Below are 25,607 nucleotides of genomic sequence, written 5' to 3'. Positions count from 1 at the left end.
TCTGGGCAGCTGATAGAGGTCTGCATTTCTCTTTGCCAAATCCAGTGAACAAGCTAGGTCAAAAGCTTTTTGTAGCTCAAGTGTTTTACTTTCTAGTAGACGCTGGCGTATAAATGGAGAGGCAATCCCGCAGATGAAAGCATCATGAATCATTTCTTGGCGGTACAGCTCAGCTGAGGCTGCCTGAAAGTTACAATCTACGCTGAGCCTGCGAAGTTCTTGCAGGAATTCGTCAATTGATTCCCCTGGCCCTTGTCGGGCTGTGGCCAGTAGATGTCTAGCATAGACCTCATTTGGGGTCTTGGCATACAGTTTCTTAAGTGCCCGAATCACCTCATCGTAATTATCCCATTCATCAACATATTCGAACACTTTTGGGGTCACATAATTGATAAGTATCTTCAATCTAGCAGGAGCATCCGCTTCACATTCATCCAGAAAATTCTCAAAAGTACGGTACCAATGCTTCCATACCCTGCCAGCTGCTGGTGCATTCGGGTCCAAGTCCAGACGAATAGGTCTAAGGATTTTCTCCATGATGGGTGGTTCCCTGGATCCTTAATTCTGAGTTTGTCCGAAGGTCTAGTATTTGTGAGTGTAAATACTAAGTTACTTAAATTGATGTAAGAAAAAGGAGGCTTACCATCAAGTAACTTTAAAGTAAGCTTTAAGTAACTTATAAACACACTATATACAAGAGAGGTCTTTACCATGCCTCTGGTAGAAGCCTCTTACAATACTGAACAGACCAGTATTTATACCAGTCCAACAGGAAGTGACACATGACAGGAAGTGAGGTATGTACACAGTTCATAGTTCATAGTTCACAGTTCACAGTTCACAGGAAGTGATGACATAACTTCCCGGAAGTTATTATTTTTATCACAGGGATCTCATTGAAACTTATAAAATTCTAACAGGACTGGACAAACTAGATGTAGGAAGGATGTTCCCGATGGCGGGGGAGTCCAGGACCAGGGGTCACAGTCTAAGGATAACTGGTAAGCCATTTAGGACTGAGATGAGGAGGAATTTCTTCACCCAGAGAGTGGTGAACCTGTGGAATTCTCTACCGCAGAAGGCAGTTGAGGCCAATTCATTAAATATATTCAAGAAGGAGTTAGATATATTTCTTAAGGCTAAAGGGATCAAGGGATATGGGGAGAAGGCAGGGACAGGGTACTGAATTTGGATGATCAGCCATGATCTCATTGAATGGCGGAGCAGGCTCGAGGGGCCGAATGGCCTACTCCTGCTCCTATCTTTTATGTTTCTATGTTTCTATGTTTAACTGAGAAGGGAGGAGAATCTTCTCTCTCACACAATAAGCCTGGTTCTGAGACTTTCATAAGGGGCTCTCCTGGGAGATGGGAAACTTGCTGAGCAAACAGATTTCTGCCTAACAGCCTTGAAGAGGTTTTTTTTTAAATACCTCAAGTGCAATAGGCTTAACTCTCCCAGACCGCTAGTCTCAGAGAATGAAACGACTCCAGTGTCCTCTGTCAGGACTCATTTTCTGGAGCCTGTTTCAACTGGAGCCTATGTAAGGTGACACTTACCTGCCTTTACACAGGGGTGGGGGATTACTCTGGTGGTTCACCCCCAGCTCTGTACTTCATACAGGTAGAACGTCCTGAATCCGGCGACAATGGGACCGAGCCTGAGCTGGTTTTGGGGTTTTTCCGGACTTCGGAACATGTTTCTGATGTCCGAAGTCCGGAAACACCCAAGCCCAGGTTGCGATATTTCCAGACTTTGGACATCAGAAACATGTTCAAGCCCAGAGCCCAGGTTGCGCTTTTGGTAAGATAACAAAATACTGCGGATGCTGGAAATCCGAAATAACAACAGAAAATGCTGGAAAAACTCAGCAGGCCAGGCAACATCCGTGGAGAGAGAAATAGAGTCAACGTTTCAGGTCGAAACCCTTCGTCAGGACTGAGAAAAAACACAGGAAATGAAACAGATTAAAAGGCCAGTTTGGGGGCTGGGGAATGGGGATGAAAGAACAAAAGAGAAGTGAAGAGATATTAAGAGGTATTCAAAACCAGACGAGATGGTGATCGGACTAGTGGAGACAAAAGATGGCTCTAGATTAGGTGTGAAATGCGCTGGCAGAATGGGAGACAGCTGCCATGTGGGAGAGAAAAAAAGGGGGAAGGGCCAAAACAAAGGTGTGGATAAAAAATATATATAAAAATATAATGGGGGGCCGTGGTTATGATCTGAAATTGTTGAACTCTATGTTGAGTCCAGGAGGCTGTAAAGTGCCTAATCGGAAGATGAGGTGCTGTTCCTTGAGCTTACGCTGAGCTTCCGTGGAACAATGCAAGAGCCCGAGTACGGTGCGCTTTGGTAAGCCTACCTCAGGGTGTCCGGATTCCGGAACATTTTACCGATTCCGGAACTCTGGATTTGGGATGCTCAACCTGTACAAACAATTGTTTCCAAACAAACTTTCAATAGCAGGAAGCAAGCTGTTTGAGCCTTGCAGTTCTAGTAACACTATTGTAAATAGTTTACTTAAACGTACACTTGTTAATAAGAACGTTGTAAATAAGCTGGCCATTCTCAGCCTAATACATTGCTGCAAGCCTTGATGGGCAATCAATTCGGAATCATGGGCTCAGCTGACATTATACTGGCACCAACAGAACGCGAATGCAGTGCCAGACCACGAGCTCCTGCCAGTATTGGTGGAAGTCACAGAGGGTCATTAAGGAACTGCCAGTTGTACACTTGGATTCACAATGTATTTACAGACATAGCAGTCATTATGCATGCAATGCCCAAATCCGAGTATAAGAGAGGGCTAATTACAGTTCATTAATATTTCCAGATGATGGTCCAAAGTCCAGATCACAGGACAACACCACCTCAAAGAGCAGGAGAGAAAATACGATAAATCAAAAAAAGTAATTGTTGTGGAAGCGAGTTTGGGTTTTGAAAGATTGTAGGAGAATGTAGGGTTATCACCAGTGCTTTTTAAAAAACTAGACACCAAATATCAGCTTTTCAGAATACAATCACCCCCCTTACCCATTTATATGTGTCACCGTGTGGAGGCATCAGTCACAGAGGTCAACGACATTTTAAAATTACTTTAATCAGCAACAAAACAAACATCAAAACCAGATCGCCATCGCACCCAGACCAGGTCCACACCTCCAGTGTTGGATTTGGTAACTGATGCCAAATCTTGGCAGAAGGGAAGAGTGAAAGAGGCAAGGAGTTCCTCAATCCTGAAGTCCTGGGACAGAATGAGTTGGGTGGGAGGGGTATTGTGCAATGATTTGTACACAGAAGATGAGAGGGGAGGAGGGGAGCATTTGTACATAGGATCAATGTTCCCTGTAATATTTTTTGGGTGCGCGGCCCCTTTAACGGACTGTGTGGCCCCTTTAAATCTCCGCGCACGGCAAGCGGCTGGTGCGGGATCTCCAGACCGTGCGGTCACACAGCTTAAAGGGAACATTGCATAGGACGCCAGAAATTATCGCACCAAAGACCTTCTATTGTATAAATCAGGTTTTTTTTACTGGTGACTAAAGCTATGTTTTCTGTGCTTTGGACGTATTTACACCACAACAGCAGCATCAGAGAAAGCGGGGTTGCTTTAAACCAAACACTACACTTACAGCGTAACTGCAGGTAAATCCCGAGTTCATTCAGACCTTTGCACCATAATTAAAAACGCACAACTTTACCGTCAGTGCCACGCTGAAACTGCTTGGCACCAACAGTGACCCTGTGCTGTAAATGCACCATAAATACCCACCGTCCACTCTGCAGAACAGAAGCTAAGAACTAAACAATCTGAACTTGCAGATTTCAGTGTAATTGTAACCAGTAGCACAGAGAGTAACAGAAGGTATTCTATTGTATGCGAGCTTTTACATAGAACATAGAAGAATGTACAGCCCAGAAACAGGCCATTCGGCCCAACTGGTCGGTGCCGGTGTTTATGCCCCACACCAGCCTCCTCCCACCCCTCTTCCTCTCACCCCATCACCATATCCCTCTATTCCTTTCTCCCTCATGTGTTTATCCAGCCTCCCCTTAAATACATCACCTATTCGCCTCAACCACTCCCTGTGGTAGCGTGTTCCACATTCTCACCACTCTCTGGGTAAAGAAGTTCCTTCTGAATTCCCTATTGGATTTATTAGTGACTGTCTTATATTGATGGCCTCTAGTTTTGAACTTGCCCACAAGTGGAATAAGTGGAAAATATTCACTTGAGAAATGAGTTAAAGCAGTGTTTGGAACTAGATATTGAGGAAGGTCTCTGTTTTGAGCCTGAAGTCTGCCTTCAATCAGTGACTATCTTACTGGCCATTGAATGTCGGAATTACAACCATTCCCCAACGGAGCACAAACAGCACAAAACGTGGATTACCGTTTGTCAGATTATTGCGCGCGCGTATCTTGTTCCTCCCGCAGTTAGTAGTTTTCAAACGACCTTGTGGTTTCCTAAGTAACGGTCTACTTGCCACACAGTGAGCTCTGTTAAAAGTTGCACTTTAGAGAACTTGATTCTATAGAGACAGTAACTCAGCCCATCGCTTGAGTTCCCTGCGGAGTACTGCCACTGTCCAACTGCGAATTTCCGCCGGTGCCAGCGCCAGCGCCCGGCCTGGGCGGTCTCGCCACTCTGGGGCATTCCAGCCCTGGTTTGTGACGCATTAAAACGGGCACCGAATGGTCGCAGCTTTGGAAATAAACAGCCAGGGGTCAATACTGTCGAGAAACCTTGGCAAGAGTGTGGGGGAGACAATGGAGCGGCCCAGCCCCGAGAGTTTGATCCTGTCACGGTGTTATTGCCCAGTAACCTGGCAGCGTTATAGAGATTAATGCGAAGGAAAACTTGACGGTCAAGATGTGTTTTTGCCTGAGAATCATCCTTCTGGCACTGTTGATACGGAAGGCAAAGAATGCTTCTTCTGAATTGTCAGTGGAAGGTGAGATCCAGCACTGTTAAATAGTGGTTAATGTGGGAATCAGTTCAGAACCACTTGACCTGACTTGTAGTCAGTCACCAGGCATCGCTAATCAGACCAGTTATCAGACGTGGGCTCGTTCATTTGCAGTGTTTGTGTTTGAGGCTGGAGTTCTTTAACATGGGTGTAATGCAAGCCTAATCTCACCTGGGGTTTAATAATCACAAAGGGGGATCCGGAATGTTACATTAAAGACAATTTGCCAGATTTGTAAACAGTGATATGAACAATTGAAGATAATTGGCAAAAGAACCAGGGGGAGAGATGAGGAGAATCTTTTTACGCAGCGAGTTGTGGTCTGGCATGAGCTGCCTGAAAGGGCGGTGGGAGCAGATTCAATAGAAACTTTCAAAAGGGAATTGGAGAAATACTTGAAAAGGAGAAAGTTGCAGTACTCTGGGGGAAAGAGCGGGAGGAGTGAGACCAAGAGCTAGCACAAGCACGATGGGCCGAATGGCTTCTTCTGTGCTGTCGGATACTATGACTCTGTGACATGGACAGTAGCCCCAGAGGCTTTGCCACAAAGATTTTTGTTTTATTTATAAAACCGCTGCTGAAAAGTGAAAATGACGTTGCACAGATTAATCTTGCAGCAGACGTTGCAGCTAATGCAAAGAAATCTTCCCCCCACCATCCAATGACAGGGTTCTCGTGTGGTTAGATCACCTTCACCGTGAAATAAACCTGCCTGAAAGGTGCCTATGCTGGAATATTCAGAGCAATTCTTTTTCGTCATCTATATAATCAAGTCTTGTGTTTAATATGCATGGGTGGTTCTGCAAAATGTGCATCACAAGCCAGAAAATATCACACTGTTCAATTATATGTCACACGAGCCGCTGATTGGCTCAAATATTATATTCATAAGAAAGCCACAGAATTTTATTTTTAGGCAGCGACTGCTGCCAACGAAGTCTAAGCGATTTTTTTTGGTTGTTGGCTTCGCGAATCATGGGCTCTGGGGAAAAACAGCCGGGAAGGGAGCGGGCGCTGTGAGAAAAAACAGAAACATCATCGATATCAGCTTCCAGATTAATACACAGAACGCTTCTGCACAGCTTCCGGTCGTTGGCAGCAGTCACTCCGTTTTTAAAATTCATTCCTGGGACGTGGGCATCGCTGGCATGGCCAGCATTTATTGCCCATCCCTAATTGCCCCTTGTGAAGGTGGTGGTGAGCCGCCTTCTTGAACCAGTGCAGTCCAATGATGCCAATTTCCTGAACTTGAAGGAAATCCGTTGAAAGACTACCTGAACAATCAGCAACAACTACCAATAAATAACTGACTGCATTTACTCATTTAGGGATTAGGAGAGGCCTTTGATTTTATAATAACGTTTGACAAAACCCTTTTATTAAACTTTTGCAAGTTGCTTGTTGTAGTTAGGATAATGTAAAAACAGAATACAGAATGGGAATCATTTAAAAGCACGATCATTATCCTCAAAAAAAGGTAAAGTATTGGAGATTCCTGCAAGCCTTAAACCCTTGCCCAATTGCAAAGGCAAAATCCAGTCGTAACTCATCTGTTTTGCAGATCCCTATCAAACTGAATGCTATTACAGAAAAATCTATTGTCACGAGAAAGCAATTTGCAGACTGGATTTGATGACACAGTTATTTTACTGTCAGTGCCTGCCAGGGTATAATGGGGATGGAATTAACAACTGCCAAGGTAAGATCACACCACAGTAAAGTCAGTGTCATTAGTGGTAATGATCGAGTATTTAAATAAATTTGGGTGTCACCAGCGTTATTTTTCAGTGAGTTAACTGGTCTGTACAAAAGGAGATGAACAATATTTAAGCCACAATTTTTTAAATATTCATTCACGGGATGTGGGCATCGCTGACAAGGCCGGCATTTATTGCCCATCCCTAGTTGCCCTTGAGAAGGTGGTGGTGAGCCGCCGCCTTGAACCACTGCAGTCCGTGTGGTGAAGGTGCTCCCACAGTGCTGTTAGGGAAGGTGTTCTAGGATTTTGACCCAGCGACGATGAAGGAACGGTGATATATTTCTAAGTCAGGATGGTGTGTGACTTGGAGGGGAACTTGGAGGTGGTGATGTTCCCATGCGCCTGCTGCCCTTGTCCTTCTAGGTGGTAGAGGTCACGGGTTTGGGAGGTGCTGCCGAAGAAGCCTTGGCAAGTTGCTGCAGTGCATCTTGTAGATGGTACACACTGCAGCCACGGTACGCCGGTGGTGGAGGGAGTGAATGTTTAAGGTGATGGATGGGGTGACAATCAAGCGGGTTACTTTGTCCTGGATGGTGTCGAGTTTCTTGAGTGTTGTTGGAACTGCACTCATCCGGGCAAGTGGAGAGTATTCCATCACACTCCTCAAGACTGGTTTCATATGCAGCCCTGAGGCAAGTTTTCAACAGGCATTGCATATATGTAACTAATTCAACCACCAGAATATCAGATTTCCTCATTCCTCAAATATCCCTCTTCCCAATCAATTTCTAGATTTCTGAAAGCTGTCTTATTGTACAGTTAGCCCGAAGTTACCCCCTGACTGTCCAATGTCCATGGACAACATAGCAGAATATTACAGTCGGTGTGTGCCATCTTGGATACAGTAACAAGTTGCAAGGCAATTTGGTGAGAGGAAGAGAGAGGCTATGATTAGTGATTGATTGCGTTTAAATATTTGCCATTATAAAATGAAAAATGCAAGTAGAAAAAGCTATTGCGGACTTCTAGAGAACCTGAAAGGTGTTGCAGGCTGGGTTGGGTGGTTGGAAATGGTGACAGTTCAGATAGTTTATTTAACTTGGTGACAAAACCGTACCTAAGAGGTCTGAAACTGAGAACCTTGTTTTCCTGTCCCTCTGCCAGCAAAGGACTTATTTAAATGGCCCGGGACAGGAGACCCCAGCAATCCTGGGGCTGAACAGGAACATTGTTGGCACTAACTAGCACTGGCACAGGGGAAGCGGGGATGTCCACCCTCTGATCTAATATATTGTCTTCATCAGACTCTGGTACATTTCGTGGCAGTTGTCTCCGACCTGAGGCTCTGGAACTTGTGCTGATGCACCTTACACTACAGCTGTGAGCTGTAGAACCCGTGTCCGCCTGCAAGGTAGCAACCACCCGATTTCTCCTGACTGTTGTCATCTCTTCCTGAAGATGAAAATGCATCCTCCAGTTTCTTGCTCGACCCTAGACGATCCAACCCCTTAAGCACCAACAGTGTCAATCTGGCATCTATCAGCAATAAGTTGGTCAAATTTTCGAGTGTGGGAGGAAGTTAGATACCAAACATTATCTGATGTTTTGAATGCAATAGACTGGGCTTCATTCATCTATCATGTATTAACCCGGTAATATCTGCTTCACTCTATAACTTTTTTCTGAATTTAACTGGTGCTAGATGTTGGAATACTTTATACTTCATTACCTTGCGTCAGTATCAGCCACTCTCAGATCTGGAATAGTACGGTTAGCTAAACGAAAGACTTGCATTTATATAGTGCCTTTCATGGCCTCAGGATGTCCCAAAGTGCTTCACAGCCACTTTTGAAGTGCAGTCACTGTTATAATGTAGGAAAGATGGACAGTAATGTGGATGCCAAGTGAAGCTCCCTTTACACTGCCCCAGCAATGCACCTCAGCCCCCAACCTCAGCAAAGCTACTCCACCAGATTAGTTTTTCCATTTCACACACTGGCTATTCCGTGGCCTCTCTTAATGAAATTGTCAAGTAGTGTGGAAGTAAGAGGAATTTTAAGCTATACACCATAGCCATTAAAAGCTGAATTAAGACTGTGTAAATGCGTTTCACATAGAATGTCTGCTGCCTGGAAGCTCTCATCAGTCTAAGCTAACTTTGAACCCAGATCCCAGGGCGAAGGGCCAGCAAAATATAATTCTTCATTTTAGCATAAGAAATCTAAACTTCGAGATATCGGTGCGCTCACTTCTCATGGTTTGCTTTATTTTCTTTTTGCATCTAGAACTTGACGGGATGGTCACAGTTTCTGATCAGGGAAGTTGCAGTGGAACAGAAAGTCAAACTTGTCTCATGACAAAACCAGTCGGAGGAAATGTTACGTTCAGTGTTTCTGTCTTGGGTTATGACCCTGAGCAGATTGCATGGTTTAAATTTTATGCTTCTCAAGGACCAATTTTTCACAGGTATACAGGCTGCAAAGGAGCAGGTGAATAAAACACACATTTATACTGAAAGATGAATAACTCAGAATTACCTCCCTCCAATGGCTGAGATGTCCGATATAGTCGATACCTGCTGGGTAATGATGGTCTATGAAAAATACACCATTTGTGATGATGGGCCGAGACCTCATGAGCATTGTGTGTTTTTTTTAATTCACGGGATGTGGGCGTCGCTGGCATGGACAGCATTTATTGCCCGTCCCTAATTGCCCTCGAGAAGGTGGCGGTGGTGAGTGGTGAGTGGTGAGTGGTGAGCCGCCTTGAATACAACTGAATGGCAGTTAAGAGTCAACCACATTGCTGTGGGTCTGGAGTCACATATAGGCCAGACCGGGTAAGGACGGCAGATTTCCCTCCCTAAAGGGACATTAGTGAACCAGATGGGTTTTTTTTAACAACAATCCGGTAGTTTCCTGGTCACTATTACTGATACTAGCTTTTTTATTCCAGATGTGTTTAACTGAATTTAAATTCCACAGCTGCCGTGGTGGGATTTGAACTCGCATCGCCGGTTCATTAGTCCAAGCCTCTGGATTATTAGTCCAGTGACTAATCGGAAGATGAGGCACTGTTCCTCAAGTTTACGTCTAGAAGAGGTGTGGCAGTGAACCAAACTCGAGGAACAGCACCTCATCTTCCGATTAGGCACTTTACAGTCTTCCGGACTAAATATCGAGTTCAACAATTTCAGATCATAACCTCGGCCCCTATTACTTTTTTACTTATAATTTTTTCCACCCCTTTGTTTTGGGTCTTCCTTTCCGCCCCCCACCCCCTTTCCTTTTGTTTCTCTCTCCCACCTGGCAGCTGTCTCCTATCCTGCCAGCACACTTCACACCTAATCTCAGCTGTCTTTTGTCTCCACTGGCCTATTACCATCTTGTCTGGTTTTGAATACCTTTTATTGTCTCTTTTACTTCTTTTGTTCGATCGCAGTCTTGCCTTCGATCTATTTTATTTTCTTTCCAGTTTTGAAGAAGGGTTTCGACCCGAAACGTCAACTCAAATTTCTCTCCACGGATGTTGCCTGACCTGCTGAGTTTTTCCAGCAATTTCTGTTGTTAATCCAAATTCAGTACCCTGTCCCTGCCTTCTCCCCATATCCCTTGATCCCTTTAGCCTTAAGAAATATATCCAACTCCTTCTTGAATATATTTAATGAAATGGCCTCAACTGCCTTCTGTGGTAGAGAATTCCACAGGTTCGCCACTCTCTGGGTGAAGAAATTCCTTCTCATCTCTGCCCTAAATGGCTTACCCCTTATCCTTAGACTGTGACCCCTGGTTCTGGACTTCCCTGCCATTGGGAACATCCTTCCTGCATCTAGTCTGTCCAGTCCTGTTAGAATTTTATAAGTTTCAATGAGATCCCCTCTCATTCTTCTAAACTCTAGTGAATATATCTTTGAGTGTTAGTGTGCACTCCATCTGCTCACGGTTGCATGTGGATGAGTTTCTTTCCTACATTAAAAGGTATTTGATGCTGCTTTGCATCGCTTCGTAAACCCGATTCGTTTTCCATCGTTTCACCTAAGTTCACGTCAGCCCTTTACATTTCTCTCCCAGTATGTCCCTCTGAATCGTGCCGCTCGCTCTCCCCTTCGCTCGTTTCTCCTCCATTATGTCACTCTCCTAACTCGCCCACCCCCCGCCACAAAACCGCTGTCCCAGAACAAGTGTCCCTGGCCCCATCGGTCCTTCCATTCTCCTCGCCATTCACTCTGTCCAACTCAGGATTTTAGTCCGAGTCACAATCAGCCTTTGCCTGTCCTCCGACCAGTGTGCAGGGCTGAGGAGCCTGTCCTGGTGCTTTCAAAGGAAACTCCTTGCTGCTTTTTTCATTTTTGGAAAGGGGGCTCTTTTTCCCTCCAGTTTTCACCCTTACTCTCTGGAAGGTGTTGGGGGGGGGGGGTTCCCCTCTGGTACCCAAGTGACCGTTCATGGCTGAGCCTAGACGGTGAGTGTCAGTCGGCTAGTTCACTGTGGAGTGCACAGCAGCTGAGGCTGATCCTGTCACCAGAGGGGAAAAATGGGGTTGCTTTGCGCCTCCTGTTAGCGAGGGTGCCCGACAGGGTCAGCGCGGTGCTTTTGCAGCCGCCGTGCAAATTAAAGGGCAGGTGCTGGGCGGCCATTTGTATTGGGGCCGCCTGCCAGCACTTGCCCCCCTTGCCTCACCCCGCGAGGTGTCGGCCGCGATCGGTCAGCCTGGCACTTCTCTTGATTGCCGAGTTGCTTTTCCTGGCATCCCACTCCCCAGTGGTCCAGCAGGGCCCCGGTGCGGCCCCTCCCCTTTAATCAGGCGAGGGAGGCCTGTAATACCGCGGCGCTACGTGCCGACACGCGTGGCGCTGCTGCACCGCCATATTGAATGGTAGCGCCCCAGGAAGGAGGGGGAGCGCTTCCAGTAGCCCCACCTCCCGCTTGGGGCGCTACCACTCAATTTACGGCGCGGGAGCGCTAACTTTTTCGGGGGGGCTAAAAGTAGCGCTCTGGTGAAGTTAGCATCCCAAAGGGTCCGCCACCGAATTTTTCCCCGCAGATGCCCACGCACGGCCACTTTCCAGCCAGAGAAATTGGCTAGCGATCAGGAGAGGAAATTGAGGTTGATTTTAGCCTTCCCTCCCATCGCTCGTGATTCCTCTTTGAAACGCCGTGGTCCAGGGCAGCTAACGGGGCACAGAGCAGGAACTGAACCCGAGACTCGCGTTCTTTAGCTACAAACCGGTTGCTGCATCTACTGACGGAGCCATCGTGAGGTGTACATTAGAATAATATCTTTTCTAGGAGTTGTCTCTGTTTAATTCTTTAAAAAAAGTTGTAAGCAATTTTGCTTTTTAGTTCACCATGTGCTGACCCAGGCTGCTAACTTCTGCGTGTTCTTAAGCTGAGAGTGGACAAATGCAGGATTCCCCTCTGCTCATTAACATAACTATTTTGTCATACTAAATATAAAACTGGCCTCTTCAGTCAAATACTCAAAGACAAGACTGTTGCTGGGCCTTATTCTACATGTTTTTTTTTAACATCCTACATATCCGAGTATGATATACAGCAGATATTTTCATACTATAACGTGTACAATAAGATTGTCCTGAGGGGGGTCAAAGTACCAGTGGGAATAATGAAGGAACTGTGCTCTTCAACCCGCTGTTCCATGTCTTAGGCTGCAGTCATAATGCCACTTTTATGTTGATGCAAAGTGATTTTGGGTCTATATCGATTTAAAACTGAGGAATCAGCTCCCAATCTGTCGCTATCTGTGCAAGGTACAGTCAACAAGACTTCACACTCTGCCCAACAGCAGAAAGCTCTCTGCTGCCCTCAAGGCAGGGCCCAGGAGGTCATCTTACACTGCCTGGGCGCCACATCAGCTGGTGCATAACCGGTGGTGGACGAGCTCGGGAATTGTATTGTGACGTGAAGGGCGCCATTAAGGAAATGGTAACAGGGCACTTAGAAAATCATAAAAAGATTAGGCAGAGTCAACACGGATTTATGAAAGGGAAATCGTGTTTGACAAACCTATTAGAGTTTTTTGAGGATGTAACTAGCAGGGTAGATAAAGGGGAACCAGTGGATGTAGTATGTTTGGATTTTCAAAAGGCATTCGATAAGGTGCCACAGGAAAGGTTATTACACAAGATTAGGACTCATGGGGTTGGGGGTAATATATTAGCATGGATAGAGGATTGGTTAATGGACAGAAAACAGAGAGTAGGGATAAATGGGTCATTTTCAGGTTGGCAGGCTGTAACTAGTGGGGTGCCGCAAGGGTCAGTATTGGGGCCTCAGCTATTTACAATCTATATTAATGACTTAGATGAAGGGACCGAGTGTAATATATCCAAGTTTGCTGATGATACCAAGCTAGGTGGGACAGTAAGCTGTGAGGAGGACACAAAGAGCCTGCAAAGGGATATAGATAGACTAAGTGAGTGGGCAGTAAGGTGGCAGATGGAGTATAATGTAGGGAAATGTGAGGTTATTCACTTTGGTAGGAAGAATAGAAAAACAGAATATTTTTTAAATGGTGAGAAACTTTCAAATGTTGGTGTTCAGAGAGATTTGGGTGTCCTCGTACAGGAAACACAGAAAGCTAGCGTGCAGGTACAGCAAGCAATAAGGAAGGCAAATGGCATGTTGGCCTTTATTGCAAGGGGTTGGAGTATAAGAATAAGGAAGTCTTGCTACAATTGTACAGGGCCTTGGTGAGACCACACCTGGAGTACTGGGCACAGTTTTGGTCTCCTTATCTAAGGAAGGATATATTTAACTTAGAGGGAGTGCAACAAAGGTTCACTAGATTGATTCCTGGGATGAGAGGGTTGTCATGTGAGGAGAGATTGAGTAGATTGGGCCGATACTCTCTGGAGTTCAGACGAATGACAGGTGATCACTTTGAAACATATACGATTCTGAGAGGGCTTGAGAGGGTAAATGCTGAGAGGCTGTTTCCCTTGGCTGAAGAGTCTAGAACTAGGGGGCATAGTCTCAGGATAAGGGGTCGGCCCTTTAGGACTGAGATGAGGAGAAATCTCTTCACTCAGAGGATTGTGAATCTTTGGAATTCTCTGCCCCAGAGGCTGTGGATGCTAAATGGCCGACCCCTTATGCTGAGACTATGCCCCCTAGTTCTGGACTCTCCAGCCAGGGGAAACATTCTCCCTGCATCTATCCTGTCAAGCCCCTTAAGAATTTTATATGTTTCAATGAGATCACCGCTCATTTTTCTAAACTCTAGGCAATATAGGCCCAATCTACTCAATCTCTCTGGGGAGAACTCCCCTGCTCTTTTTCAAAATAGTGCCTTGGGATCTTTTCCGTCCATCTGAGAGGGCAGATGGAGCCTTAAGACGGTTTAACGTCTCATCTGAAAGAACCAGGGGACATAGATATAAGATTAAATATGAGATTAGGTCACAGAGGAGGAGAAACCTGTTTACACAGAGGGTTGTGAGGCTGTGGAATGCACTACTGGAGTTAGCGACTGAAGCCGGGACCATGTCAAGATTTAAGAATAAGTTAGATTGGTTTGAAGGAATGGGGATAAAGGGATGTGGGAATGGAGGAGGCTCATGCAATCAGGACTACTGCTTTTTGCCGAGGATAAACATCAACATGGACTGGTTGGACCAAACGACATGTTCCCGAGTTGTAATTTGGATGTTAACCCGTGTAATTCATCTTTCCATCCAGCTACAGGAGAAGACTGACGCCTCCTGCAGATTTGCTTCCCAGAATTCTGTTGAAGAACGAGAATCTGGTAATTGAGCTGGTTGACATCAGCGAAGACGATTTCTACCCAAACAGGTTTTGGGTTGAGTTGGAAACCGATATTTTTAACCAGGTGGAAGAGGTGATAGAACCATACGACGACGCACCTTTCGAGTTGCTCAATCCCTCGCGAATTCGCTATTACTTTGTTCTTGATACCCCTCCAATTGGTAAGAACAATTCTTTCTGTTTCCACGCTTAAAGATGAGCAAACTTAGAAAACCGAATAAGAGTCTTACAAAACATGTCAATAAACAGAGGATGCACAATAGGAAATAGTGGTTACACATTTTCAGCTGCGGCAGAATATAGAATCATAGAATGATAGAATGATAGAATAGTCCAGCACAGAAGGAGGCCATTCGGCCCATCGAGTCCGACTCTTTCGAAGAGCAATCCAGTTAACCCCACTCCCCCGCTCTTTCCCCCCATTGCCCTGCAATTTTTTCTCCTTCAAGTCTTTATCCAATTCCCTTTTGAAGGCTACTATTGAATCTGTGTCCACCGCCCTTTCAGGCAGCGCATTCCAAATCCTAACCACTCGCTGCGTAAAAAAGTTCTTCCTCATGTCGCCTCTGGTTCTTTTGCCAATCACCTTCAGTCTGGGCCCTCTGGTTATCGACCCTTCAGCCACTGGAAACAGTTTCTCTTTATTTACTCTATCTAAACCCCTCATGATTTTAAACACCTCTATCAAATCTCCTCTTAGCCTTCCCTGCTCAAAGGAGAACAAGAAAACAACACAACTGTTTGATTAACTTTCAGCATACTTTAAAATCCATTTAAAATGAGTTTCGTGACATTTTGAAACCGAACACAAAGAATTGCGAGGGTTTATCTTGGACTGTGAAGAAGTGTTATCTTTGGATTCCCTGTGTAAACAAAACGAAGCACAACTTCTGTTATCAACTGCTCCCCTCCCTTTCTCTAGCTCGCTGAATTAAAAAAATAAGCACTTGAAAATAGTTTTCCAGTGAAGCTTTACCAGATAAAGTTCCTAAAATTCACCTTGCAGCTTGTTTTGAAATAATTTGGGAAAGAAACACACTGATAATTACTGTTTTAACCTAAACACAGAAGATGATTCAAAAATAGCGACTGGATTTTTTTTTTCCAAAAACATTTTGATGATTCAAATGTTTTACTTTCTTATTTTTAATTATTGGTAAGCTTTCTTGACTGGTCATTTAAGATCGGTTGTTTTCATAAGTCCTTGATAGTTTCTCATTGGCCGCTCTCCAGTTGCTTACCCTGTTCTTGATGTGCATGTCCCCCAAGTGTATCGATAGCAAAATACTGCAGATGCTGGAAATCCGAAATAACAACAGAAAATGCTGCAAAAACTCAGCAGGCCAGGCAGCATCGGTGGAGAGAGAAACAGAGTCGACGTTTCAGGTCCAAACAGTTTGTCAAGACTGAAAAAGCACAGGAAATGAAACAAATTAAAAGACCAGTCTGGGGGCTGGGAGAGAACAATCTGGGAAAGAACATCATGTTCTCTCCCAGCCCACAAACTGGCCTTTTAATTTGTTTCATTTCCTGTGCTTTTTCAGTCTTGACGAAGGGTTTCGACCTGAAACGTTGACCCTGTTTCTCTCTCCACGGATGTTGCCTGGCCTGCTGAGTTTTTCCAGCATTTTCTGTTGTTATTTCCCGAAGTGTATTGATTTGATTTATGGCAGCTTTATCTTGAGCCAGTCAACGAAGTATGAAAGCAAAAGTGTCGCTTCAAAATTGTGACAGCAGGAAGTAAATGTAACAAACAGGAAGTGCATGCTAAATGCAAAGCCTCCAATATATTATAGTTTTCTTTTTCTTGCTATTCCATTGCTCACCAGCCTGTACTAGATATCTCGACTAATTTTGTAATAAATGGGAATAAAATATTGAGTATTTCCCTCCCATTTACATTTCTTTTACTTATGGATCCTGGCAACACATTTTGAAGGAATTTATTTTTCTTCAAGAATGGTCAATTGCATCTGTCGTGTAATTGTCATCCTGTCAGTGTGATGTCATTGCTTTGTATGGTCCCATGGTTATCAGAGCAGCAGTTAACACGGAGCAATAAGAGATAAGATTTTGCAATCATATTGCTGCCATGGATCTATTACAGCACATAAAACAATGAGCACAGTGGGCATGGCAACAGTCAACTGGTTACCAGAGACCAGATAGAAACCCACCAACTACTGCCGTCAATTACCCGCCTTTACCAGCATAGGTCAAAGGACAGAGAATGAGCAAGTCAGTCACATGACCATCAGCAGCCCATAAGATTGCTAGAAAGTGACACAAATAGAGTGGCCATATGATCACTATTGTTTAATAAGACGGATTAAAAAGTTCCATCCAAATTTGAAAGGTCACACGATCACCATTCGTCGCATGAGTTCATGACCATGTTAAGCGAGCACAAGCTAGGGCCATAACTTGTGTGAAAACATTAGCTAATGTGTTAAAATAGCAGATTGAGGAAATCAGATTGATAATGAATGGGTTGTGGGCAACATTCCCTCACAGCTGGAGTGAAACTTCATGACATCACTTGGTGAGTGACAACATTTCTGCTCCCATGCCGGTTCTAACTAGCAGCTGTAAAACATAAAACATGGTATCAATGGATAATTGAGAGAGAGATAGCAAGCGTGCAGATATAGCTCTCTTCATAACATTTAGGATTATGGGTAAAATCAGTGGAATATATTTTGCCTTTAATGTTGCTACCTTGCTCGTAAGAGGAATACAAAGTTGCTTAGAAAGTCATGGTTAAAATGGTGGTAAAGGTAAAAGTGAAATTTGACATGAACAAGGTCAGAGAATGCGGAGTCCGGGGACAAGTAGCAGAATGGATTGCTGGCTGGCTTCAGGACAGAAAGCAGAGAGTAGGAGTAAAGGGTAGCTATTCACAGTGGCAGAAGGTGGGTAGTGGTGTTCCACAAGGATCAGTGCTGGGACCACTGCTGTTCACAATTTATATTAACGATTTAGACTTTGGAATCAAAAACACAATTTCTAAATTTGCGGATGATACCAAATTGGGGGGGATAGTCAATACTGAGGAGGACTGCATCAAATTACAGGAGGACATTAATAGACTTGCAGAATGGACATATGATTGGCAAATGAAGTTCAACACAGATAAATGTGAGGTATTACATTTTGGTAGGAAGAATAGGGAGGTCACTTATCACTTGGAGGGTGTGAGTCTGGGTGGGGTAGAGGAACAAAGGGATCTGGGAGTACAAATACACAAATCACTAAAAGTTGCGCCATAGGTTAGCAAGGCCATTAAAAATGCAAACCAAGCACTAGGGTTTATTTCTAGAGGGATAGAATTGAAAAGTAGGAAAGTTATGCTAAACCTGTATCGAACCTTGGTTAGACCACACTTGGAGTACTGCGTACAATTCTGGTTGCCATATTATAAAAAGGATATAGAGGCACTGGAGAGGGTGCAGAGAAGATTTACAAGGATGATACCAGAAATGTGAGGGTATACATATCAGGAAAGGACGAACAGGCTGGGTCTCTTTTCTCTTCAAAAAAGAAGGCTGAGGGGTGACCTAATAGAGGTCTTTAAAATTATGAAAAATGTTGATAGAGTGGATACAGAGAGAATGTTTCCACTTGTGGGGAAGAGCATAACTAGAGGCCATCAATATAAGATAGTCACCAAGAAATCCAACAGGGAATTCAGAAGAAACTTCTTTACCCAGAGAGTGGTGAGAATGTGGAACTCGCTGCCACAGGGAGTGGTTGAAGCGAATAGTATCGATGCATTTAAGGGGAGGATGGACAAGGATATGAGGGAGACGGGAATAGAGGGTTATGCTGATAGATTTAGATGAGGAAAGACGGGAGGAGGCTCGAATGGAGCATAAACACCGGCATGGACTGGTTGGGCCGAGTGGCCTGTTTCTGTGCCGTATATCCGATGTAATCCTGTGTATTGTAGCATCACATGACTATAGTAGAAAGCAGTTTTTGTGGTAGGAGACTGCAAGGTCATGTGGTACATATTTAGATGTGTCCACTTGGAGAAATGGATTATGTAAATATATGGCAGTCTGGGTGTATTATTTGGCATTAATGAGGGCTTGTTTCTTCTCTTTTATAGATATCGGAGAATATTTAATAGGCGATATTATACAAATCCATATTGCATCCTATGTTGCGATCTCAACGACAGCATTTGTTCGATGGTTCAAAGAGCCCATGAAACTCTCACAGTTTGGGGAAAATGTGACTATTTTAGGCGATGGAACAGAGGACATCTTAATCAATGGAATAAGGTAACACTAAGTTAAAGACCTTAAAAGGTATATGAATGTGTGCGAGTCTGTTCCATATCTTTTATTTAAATCTGCAGTGTACGATTGAATATAAACGCCAATTCATGCTGCAAAAATCCTTTTCTTATTCAACAAAGTGGGCGATCAAACCAGTTCGGTGATTTAATGGCACTATACTTTTCCTTGCAGTATAGATTCTTGGAAATTTGAAAAAAATGTCCATTGTGTCTATAATTTATATTGTTAACAGTTACCACTCACTGAAAGAAAAGAAAGAAAGACTCACATTTCTACAGCGCCTTTCACGACCACCGGATGTCCCAAAGTGCTTTACAGCCAATGAAATACTTTTGCAGTGTAGTCACTGTTGTAATGTGGGAAACGCGGCAGCCAATTTGCGCACAGCAAGCTCCCACAAACAGCAACGTGATAATGACCAGATCATCTGTTTTAATGATGTTGATTGAGGCATAAATATTGACCCCAGGATACAACTCCCCTGCTCGTCTTAGAAATAGTGCCACGGGATCTTTTGCATCCACCCGAGAGAGCAGACAGGGCCTCGGTTTAAACGTCTCATCTGAAAGACAGCACCTCTGACAGTGCAGCACTCCCTCAGCACTGCACTGGAGTGTCAGCCTGGATTTTTGTGCTCAAGTCTCTGGAGCAGGATTTGAACCCACAACCGTCCGACTCAGAGGCGAGGGTGCTGCCCACTGAGCCACTGGCTGACATGACTGGCATGAGCAGCAATGAATCCTAATACAGAATTGATACACATAAACTTTTATTGTCCTCTTACAAAGAAACAGGCCTGTACCTCCCAGCTCGGTGTACACCTGTGCATTAAACCTGAGCTGGGCTCAACAGTGTATAATAATAACGGTCTGCGGTATAGTTACAGTATTAGGTTGCTGGTGACATCTCTTGGAGAGTAAATACTGGCCTGTGTATAGGAATGCAAGGTGTCGTCTTACTGGAGGTTGGTAGATCTAGACAGATTAAATTGTTGGGCCCAGAAATGATTGATGGAATTTAATGTGGGAAATGTAAGGTAATGTACTCCGAAATGGGAAACATGAAGACATTAACTCGGTAAAGGAATAAGAGGCATGTGTAATTATTGATCAATGATTCAAACCATTCAATCAATGCAAACTAAGGTGAATCGGGATCTCTGCGCTCCTCTAATTCTGCCCTCTTGCGCATCCCTGATTATAATCGCTCCACCATTGGTGGCCGTGCCTTCTGTTTCCTGGGCCCTAAGCTCTGGAATTCCCTGCCTGAACCTCTCTGCCTCTCTACCTCTCTTTCCTCCTTTCAGACGCTCCTTAAAACCTACCTCTTTGACCAAGCCTTTGGTCACCTGTCCTGATATCTCCTTCTGTAGTTTGGTGTCAAAAATGTTTTTACTGATCTCGCTCTTGTGAAGCGTCTTGGGACCTTTTGCTACATTAAATGTGCGATGTAAATGTAAGTTGTTGTTGTTATAAATCAAATCACATAATTTTAAGCCTTTAGAACTGATCAGTAAAACCATATTTGGAATGTTGACGGAAAATTTCTTCCCAGTGAGAGTGTAAACGCATTTATAAAGCATGACGTCTATGAATTTGCCAGGTCGAGCGCACAGCGGAACTCGTCCCCATTGGCTGTAACTTTGGTCACTACCTTTAGTGGGCTTTGGTGAGCTGGAGAGAGGAAAAGTGTTGAGGATAAGTTGGCAGGATTGGGCCTTTTGTCGTTGAAGAAAAGTAAATTTTGTCGTGATCTGATGCGGGGCTTTAAGGCGCAGACATTGTGGATGTATGCGGGCAATTTGAACAAAGCTGTGATTGTGAGACTGAAGGAGGTAATTTCAGAATTCATGGCCTATAAATTCGGCCGCACGGCGCTTGTCGTTTGGGTGATGGCCAGCCTGCCCAGCCCCCAATATGGCAGGCAGGGAGCACGCGCACACCTCCAGCCGGAAGCAGAAGAGGAAATACAGAGAAAGAAACAGCAACAAGAAGACATTGGAGACCAGTAAGAGAGTGACCATATTTCCCAACTCACTGCATGCTGCACCAGGAGAGATAAAAATCAACGGCAAAATCAGGAAATACTGATTTCTGGAACAGTCGACGTCAATTAGGGGCTGAATAAGTGACCGTGAATAAGGAACAATTCTAATATTTAATTCTTATCATGTGCTAACATATTTTTATATCAGTGTGACAGTAAGAACAAATTCAAATTGTGTATATATAAAACAATATATACCGGACGACTGATATTACTGTAGTGATCAATAGCATGTCATTCTATAGTGGACACTAGGTGGAGCCGTAGAGCTGTATATAGCTGTATATATAAGACTACACTACCCAGCTATATATTATATTAAGACTACATTACCCATGAGGCTAGGCTACCCACAAGGCAGCAGTCAAGATGGAAGCCTCTACAAGATGCTGTACAAGTCCACATGTGCTCAATAAAGTAACTAGCAAAAGCTAGCTGTGTTCATAATAAGAATGTCTATTTATTAATGAACATAACATGGTACCAGGGTGGTGAAGATCTGCTGAAAATTGTGAAAAGCGACATGGAGAATTTGAAGACACCAGAGCGTTTGAAACTCACAGAAAAAATCGACTACAATTGGCAGACTTTTAAACAGCAATTCGAACTCTACATTGCAGCCATCGGATTCAGTACGAAGCCAGACGCAAGGAAGATAGCGTTGCTGCTTACGGTTGCAGGCCCACAGGCGATAGAGGTATTTAATACATTTGTATTTAATCCAGTGGAGAACAGAGACAAATTAGACGATGTGCTACAGAAATTTGATGCACATTGTTCTCCCAAAAAGAATGAGACGTATGAAAGATACATCTTCCATTCTCGGACACAGCAACAAAATGAGACTTTTGATAGCTTTATAACTGACCTGAAACTGAAAGCACAGACATGTCATTTCTCTGAGCTCAAAGCATCCATGATTCGTGACCAGATTGTGTTTGGTATTCATGATAAAAAAGTCAGGGAACGTCTGTTGAGAGAAACCGAACTAAATTTGGAAAATGCGGTGAAAATATGCCAAGCCAGCGAGCTAGCTCGAAAGCACGCGCAGACTTTCAGTGAAATCAATAATGATGCGATTGTAATGAGTGATAATGCTGCTGTCGTTGCTGTGTCCTATAAGGGGAAGAAACATGGGCAGAACAGAAATGAAAAGCAATTGGAGGATGAAATTTTAATTGTAAACGCTGTGGTTACAAACACCAGTTAAGACAATGCCCAGCGTTTGGAAAAATGTGCACAAAGTGTAATGGAAAGAATCACTTTGCCAAACAATGCTTTTCAAAAGTACAAACTAAGAAAGGGCAACGAGTTAATGTAATTGAGGACACTGATTTAAGTGAGACATATTTTGTAGGAATGGTGTCATGTGACAATATCAAAAAGGATACAGAAAATGTGCAGCCCTCAGAAATGGACAATGCTGAACATAAAGTTAATGCAGTAAAAGAGGACAAATGGATGATCCCACTGCAGGTAAATGGAGCATTAGTTACCTTGAAACTAGACACTGGGGCAAAAGCAAACTTAATCAGTATGAGTGACATTAACAATATGAAAGAAAAGCCCAAAATACAGAAAAAGTCAATACTACTGAAGGACTATAATGGACAGAAAATAGATAGCTTAGGTGTATGCAGACTTAAAGTGACAGTCAAAGACAAAGTGCATCATCTCATGTTTTCTGTTGTGGCTGAAAGGCTTGATTCACTACTGGGTGACAAAGCTTGTGAGGACTTAGAACTGGTCAAAAGAGTCTACCGTATAAACTGTGCCATAAGCAGACCAGATGACTTGGTGGATTCTGTAGTGAATAATTTCCAGGATGTGTTCAAAGGATTTGGAGTTCTACCATTCACTTACAAGATCCAGCTAAAGCAGGATGCTCAGCCAGTGGTACATGCTCCACGAAGAGTTCCAGCACCCCTGCGTGACCGGCTCAAGAATGAACTGGACAGAATGACCACACTAGGAATCATCAGGAAAGTCGAAGAGCCAACAGGCTGGGTTAACTCCATGGTATGTGTAAAGGAAAAGAACAATGATCTAAGAATATGCATGGATCCAAAGGACTTAAATGCAAACATAAAACGTGAACACTACCAGATTCCCAAGCGAGAAGAAATCACCAGTGAAATGTCAGGTGCCAGATACTTTACAAAGCTCGATGCCTCACAAGGATTTTGGCAACTAAAACTGGATGAAGAGAGCACCAAATACTGTACCTTCAACACACCTTTTGGCAGGCATTGTTTCCTCAGAATGCCTTTCGGGATAATATCTGCATCTGAAATCTTTCATAGAGCGATGGAACACATAATTGAAGGTCTGGAAGGAGTTTGGGTCTATGTTGATGACATCATCATCTGGGGCTCCACACTGAAAGAACACAATGAGAGACTGACTAAAGTGCTACAGAGCATACGCCGGAATGGACTGAAGCTCAACAAAGCCAAGTGTCAGTTTGGCGTCCAGGAAGTCACTTTCCTAGGAGATAATCTATCTGGTAAAGGAATAGAGCCAGATATGGAAAAAGTAAACGCCATACTCAAAATGCCCCGACCCACTGACAAAAAAGAAGTGCTACGCATCATGGGGATGATAAACTTCATTGGAAAGTTCATTCCTAACTTGTCAGCCAAGACAGCCTGTCTGCGAGACCTGCTACATAAAACAAATGAGTTCGCATGGACAGAAAGACATGAACAAGAGTGGATAAACCTCAAAACAGTGCTGACAACCACACCTGTTCTCACCTTCTTTGACCCAACCAAAAGAATCAAAGTGTCAATGGATGCATCAAAAGATGGCCTAGGTGCGGTCTTGCTACAAGCAGAGTGTGAAGATTGGAAGCCTGTTGCCTATGCCTCCAGGTCTATGACTGATACTGAGTGTCGATACGCCCGGATTGAAAAGGAATGTCTAGGCTTGGTAGTTGGACTAGAAAAGTTCCATGGCTACATATATGGACTTCCCACCTTCACAGTTGAGACAGACCACAGCCCTCTGGTTGCCATCATAAAAAAAAACCTGAATGAGATGTCTCCAAGGATTCAACGACTCATGATGAAGCTGCAAAGATATGACTTTGAACTGACCTACACACCGGGCAAATACATAGTGTTAGCAGATGCACTATCCCGAGCACCCACAATGAGTCATGTGAGCTCTACTGAAGAAGACGTGGATGTTCATGTGAGTATGGTCACTGCTGCACTGCCCGTGTCAGACACAAAATCAAAGCAAATAGCAGAAGAAACAGTAAAAGATACAGTATTACAAACAGTAATAGAGAACATTCATCATGGTTGGCCAAAAGGTTCCTGTCCAAAATATTTTCACATAAGGTCAGAATTGAGTGTCGCAAGTGGACTATTACTAAAACAGAACAGAATAGTCATTCCACAGGCTCTACGTCAAGACATGCTCAAAAGGATTCATGAGGGACACCTCGGAATTGAAAAATGCAAAAGGAGAGCAAGAGACACTGGCCTAGAAATTCAGTATAGCCACTTTTGGGGCGGAAAAGTCAGGCGGCCGCTAAAGTTTGTGCCCGGCGCAAAGTCGAGGCCACTTCGCCGATATTCAGTAGCTTCGCCCTAAGAGTTTGCTCGAGCGCTAAAACTGGCGTTCCACAACTATCTTTAGGCGCAAAGCCGGCGGTGCTGAGCGAAACCGCCGAGGCCGGGCGCAGCGCAGGTGCGGTCATTTCTTGATTGACAGCAGACACCCTGGCGCCGGCCATCTCTTAAAGGGGGAAGGGTCGAGTTCGTCTGCTGCCATGCCCTGGACACTGCAGCCCTCCAGCTAGGCCTAAACACTGCTGCTGAACAGAAATAGCGCCGGGAAAGCTGCAGAAGGCCCATGAACGAGCACAGCGCTTCTCTGGCCATGATTTGAAGCTGCTGGTTGGGGCTTTGGAGAGGAGACACAAAGTCCTGTTCCCGGACAGTGGGAAGAAGCCTGCGACCAGCGTCTACAGGAAAGCCTGGAGGGAGGTCGCCATCAGGGTGACAGCCAACAGCGAGGTCCCCAGGAACTCTGTCCAATGCAGAAAAAAGTTCAATGACCTCACCAGGATTGTCAGGGTGAGTACCCTTTCCAGTGTCCTCCTCATCCTTGCATGTGCACCTCACATTATGGGCAAAGGGACCTGAAAGCCCTAATGGCCAGCCCTCATCCAGCAGCTATGGGACTGGCATGAACATCAATTGCACATTCTGCACTTTCCACACTGGCCAAGCTATTCGACCATGGGAGGCAGTGCACACCAGATCAGGGCTCCACACTGGCCAAGCTATTCGACCATGGGAGGCAGTGCACACCAGATCAGGGCTACACACTGTACTTAGAGGCCGTCCTTTCTCTTGCAGGCCAAGCTGGCCCACAATCAGAAGAGCCGGACTGAGACCGGGGGAGGCGGTCCCCAGATCCAGCAGCTCACTGACCTGGAAGAGCACGTGGGTCGCCTCATGGGAGCCCGGGTGATTGGGCCCGTTGTCAGTGGAGATGCCGACCCTGTTCTAGGCACCAATGGTAAGGACATCACCTTTTGGACCTCTCTCGTCCCACTTGCGCTTCAGATCTACATCCTTTGCCACTGTCCGACCAATGCGCTGAATGCCACCACTCATGCCTCCCTCGCTGACGCCCTCTCCTCAATCTAAAGCTACTCTTGTCCCTTCCTGCTTTCAGATGGTGAGGAGGAGGTCCCTGAAGCTGCCAGTGACAGCCCCTCGGAAGAGGAGGAGGAGGAGGAGGAGGAAGAGGAAGGCGGCCCATCAGGGGAACCCTC

At 44.6% G+C, this 25,607-nt stretch overlaps 1 protein-coding gene across 1 annotated transcript in view; it reads left to right on the top strand.

Annotated features, from left to right (window-relative positions):
- Nucleotides 1–2,326: 2,326 nt before the first annotated feature.
- The window catches only part of LOC147100910 (uncharacterized), a 68,250-nt gene continuing 44,969 nt past the window's right edge, over nucleotides 2,327–25,607 (top strand). The window contains exons 1-3 of the mRNA XM_085967561.1: nucleotides 2,327–2,355; nucleotides 14,376–14,623; nucleotides 18,574–18,748. Of these exons, the coding sequence (XP_085823687.1) occupies nucleotides 2,327–2,355; nucleotides 14,376–14,623; nucleotides 18,574–18,748 (452 nt within the window). The remainder of the gene's footprint in view (nucleotides 2,356–14,375; nucleotides 14,624–18,573; nucleotides 18,749–25,607) is intronic.

This window comes from Somniosus microcephalus, chromosome 25 (assembly GCF_052327205.1).
Source record: "Somniosus microcephalus isolate GS21.2 chromosome 25, FLI_Smic_1.0, whole genome shotgun sequence".
In the NCBI taxonomy this organism is placed as follows: domain Eukaryota; kingdom Metazoa; phylum Chordata; class Chondrichthyes; order Squaliformes; family Somniosidae; genus Somniosus; species Somniosus microcephalus.
The sequence above is the reverse complement of the archived record's forward strand: the minus strand, read 5'-3'. Positions and strand labels throughout refer to the sequence as shown.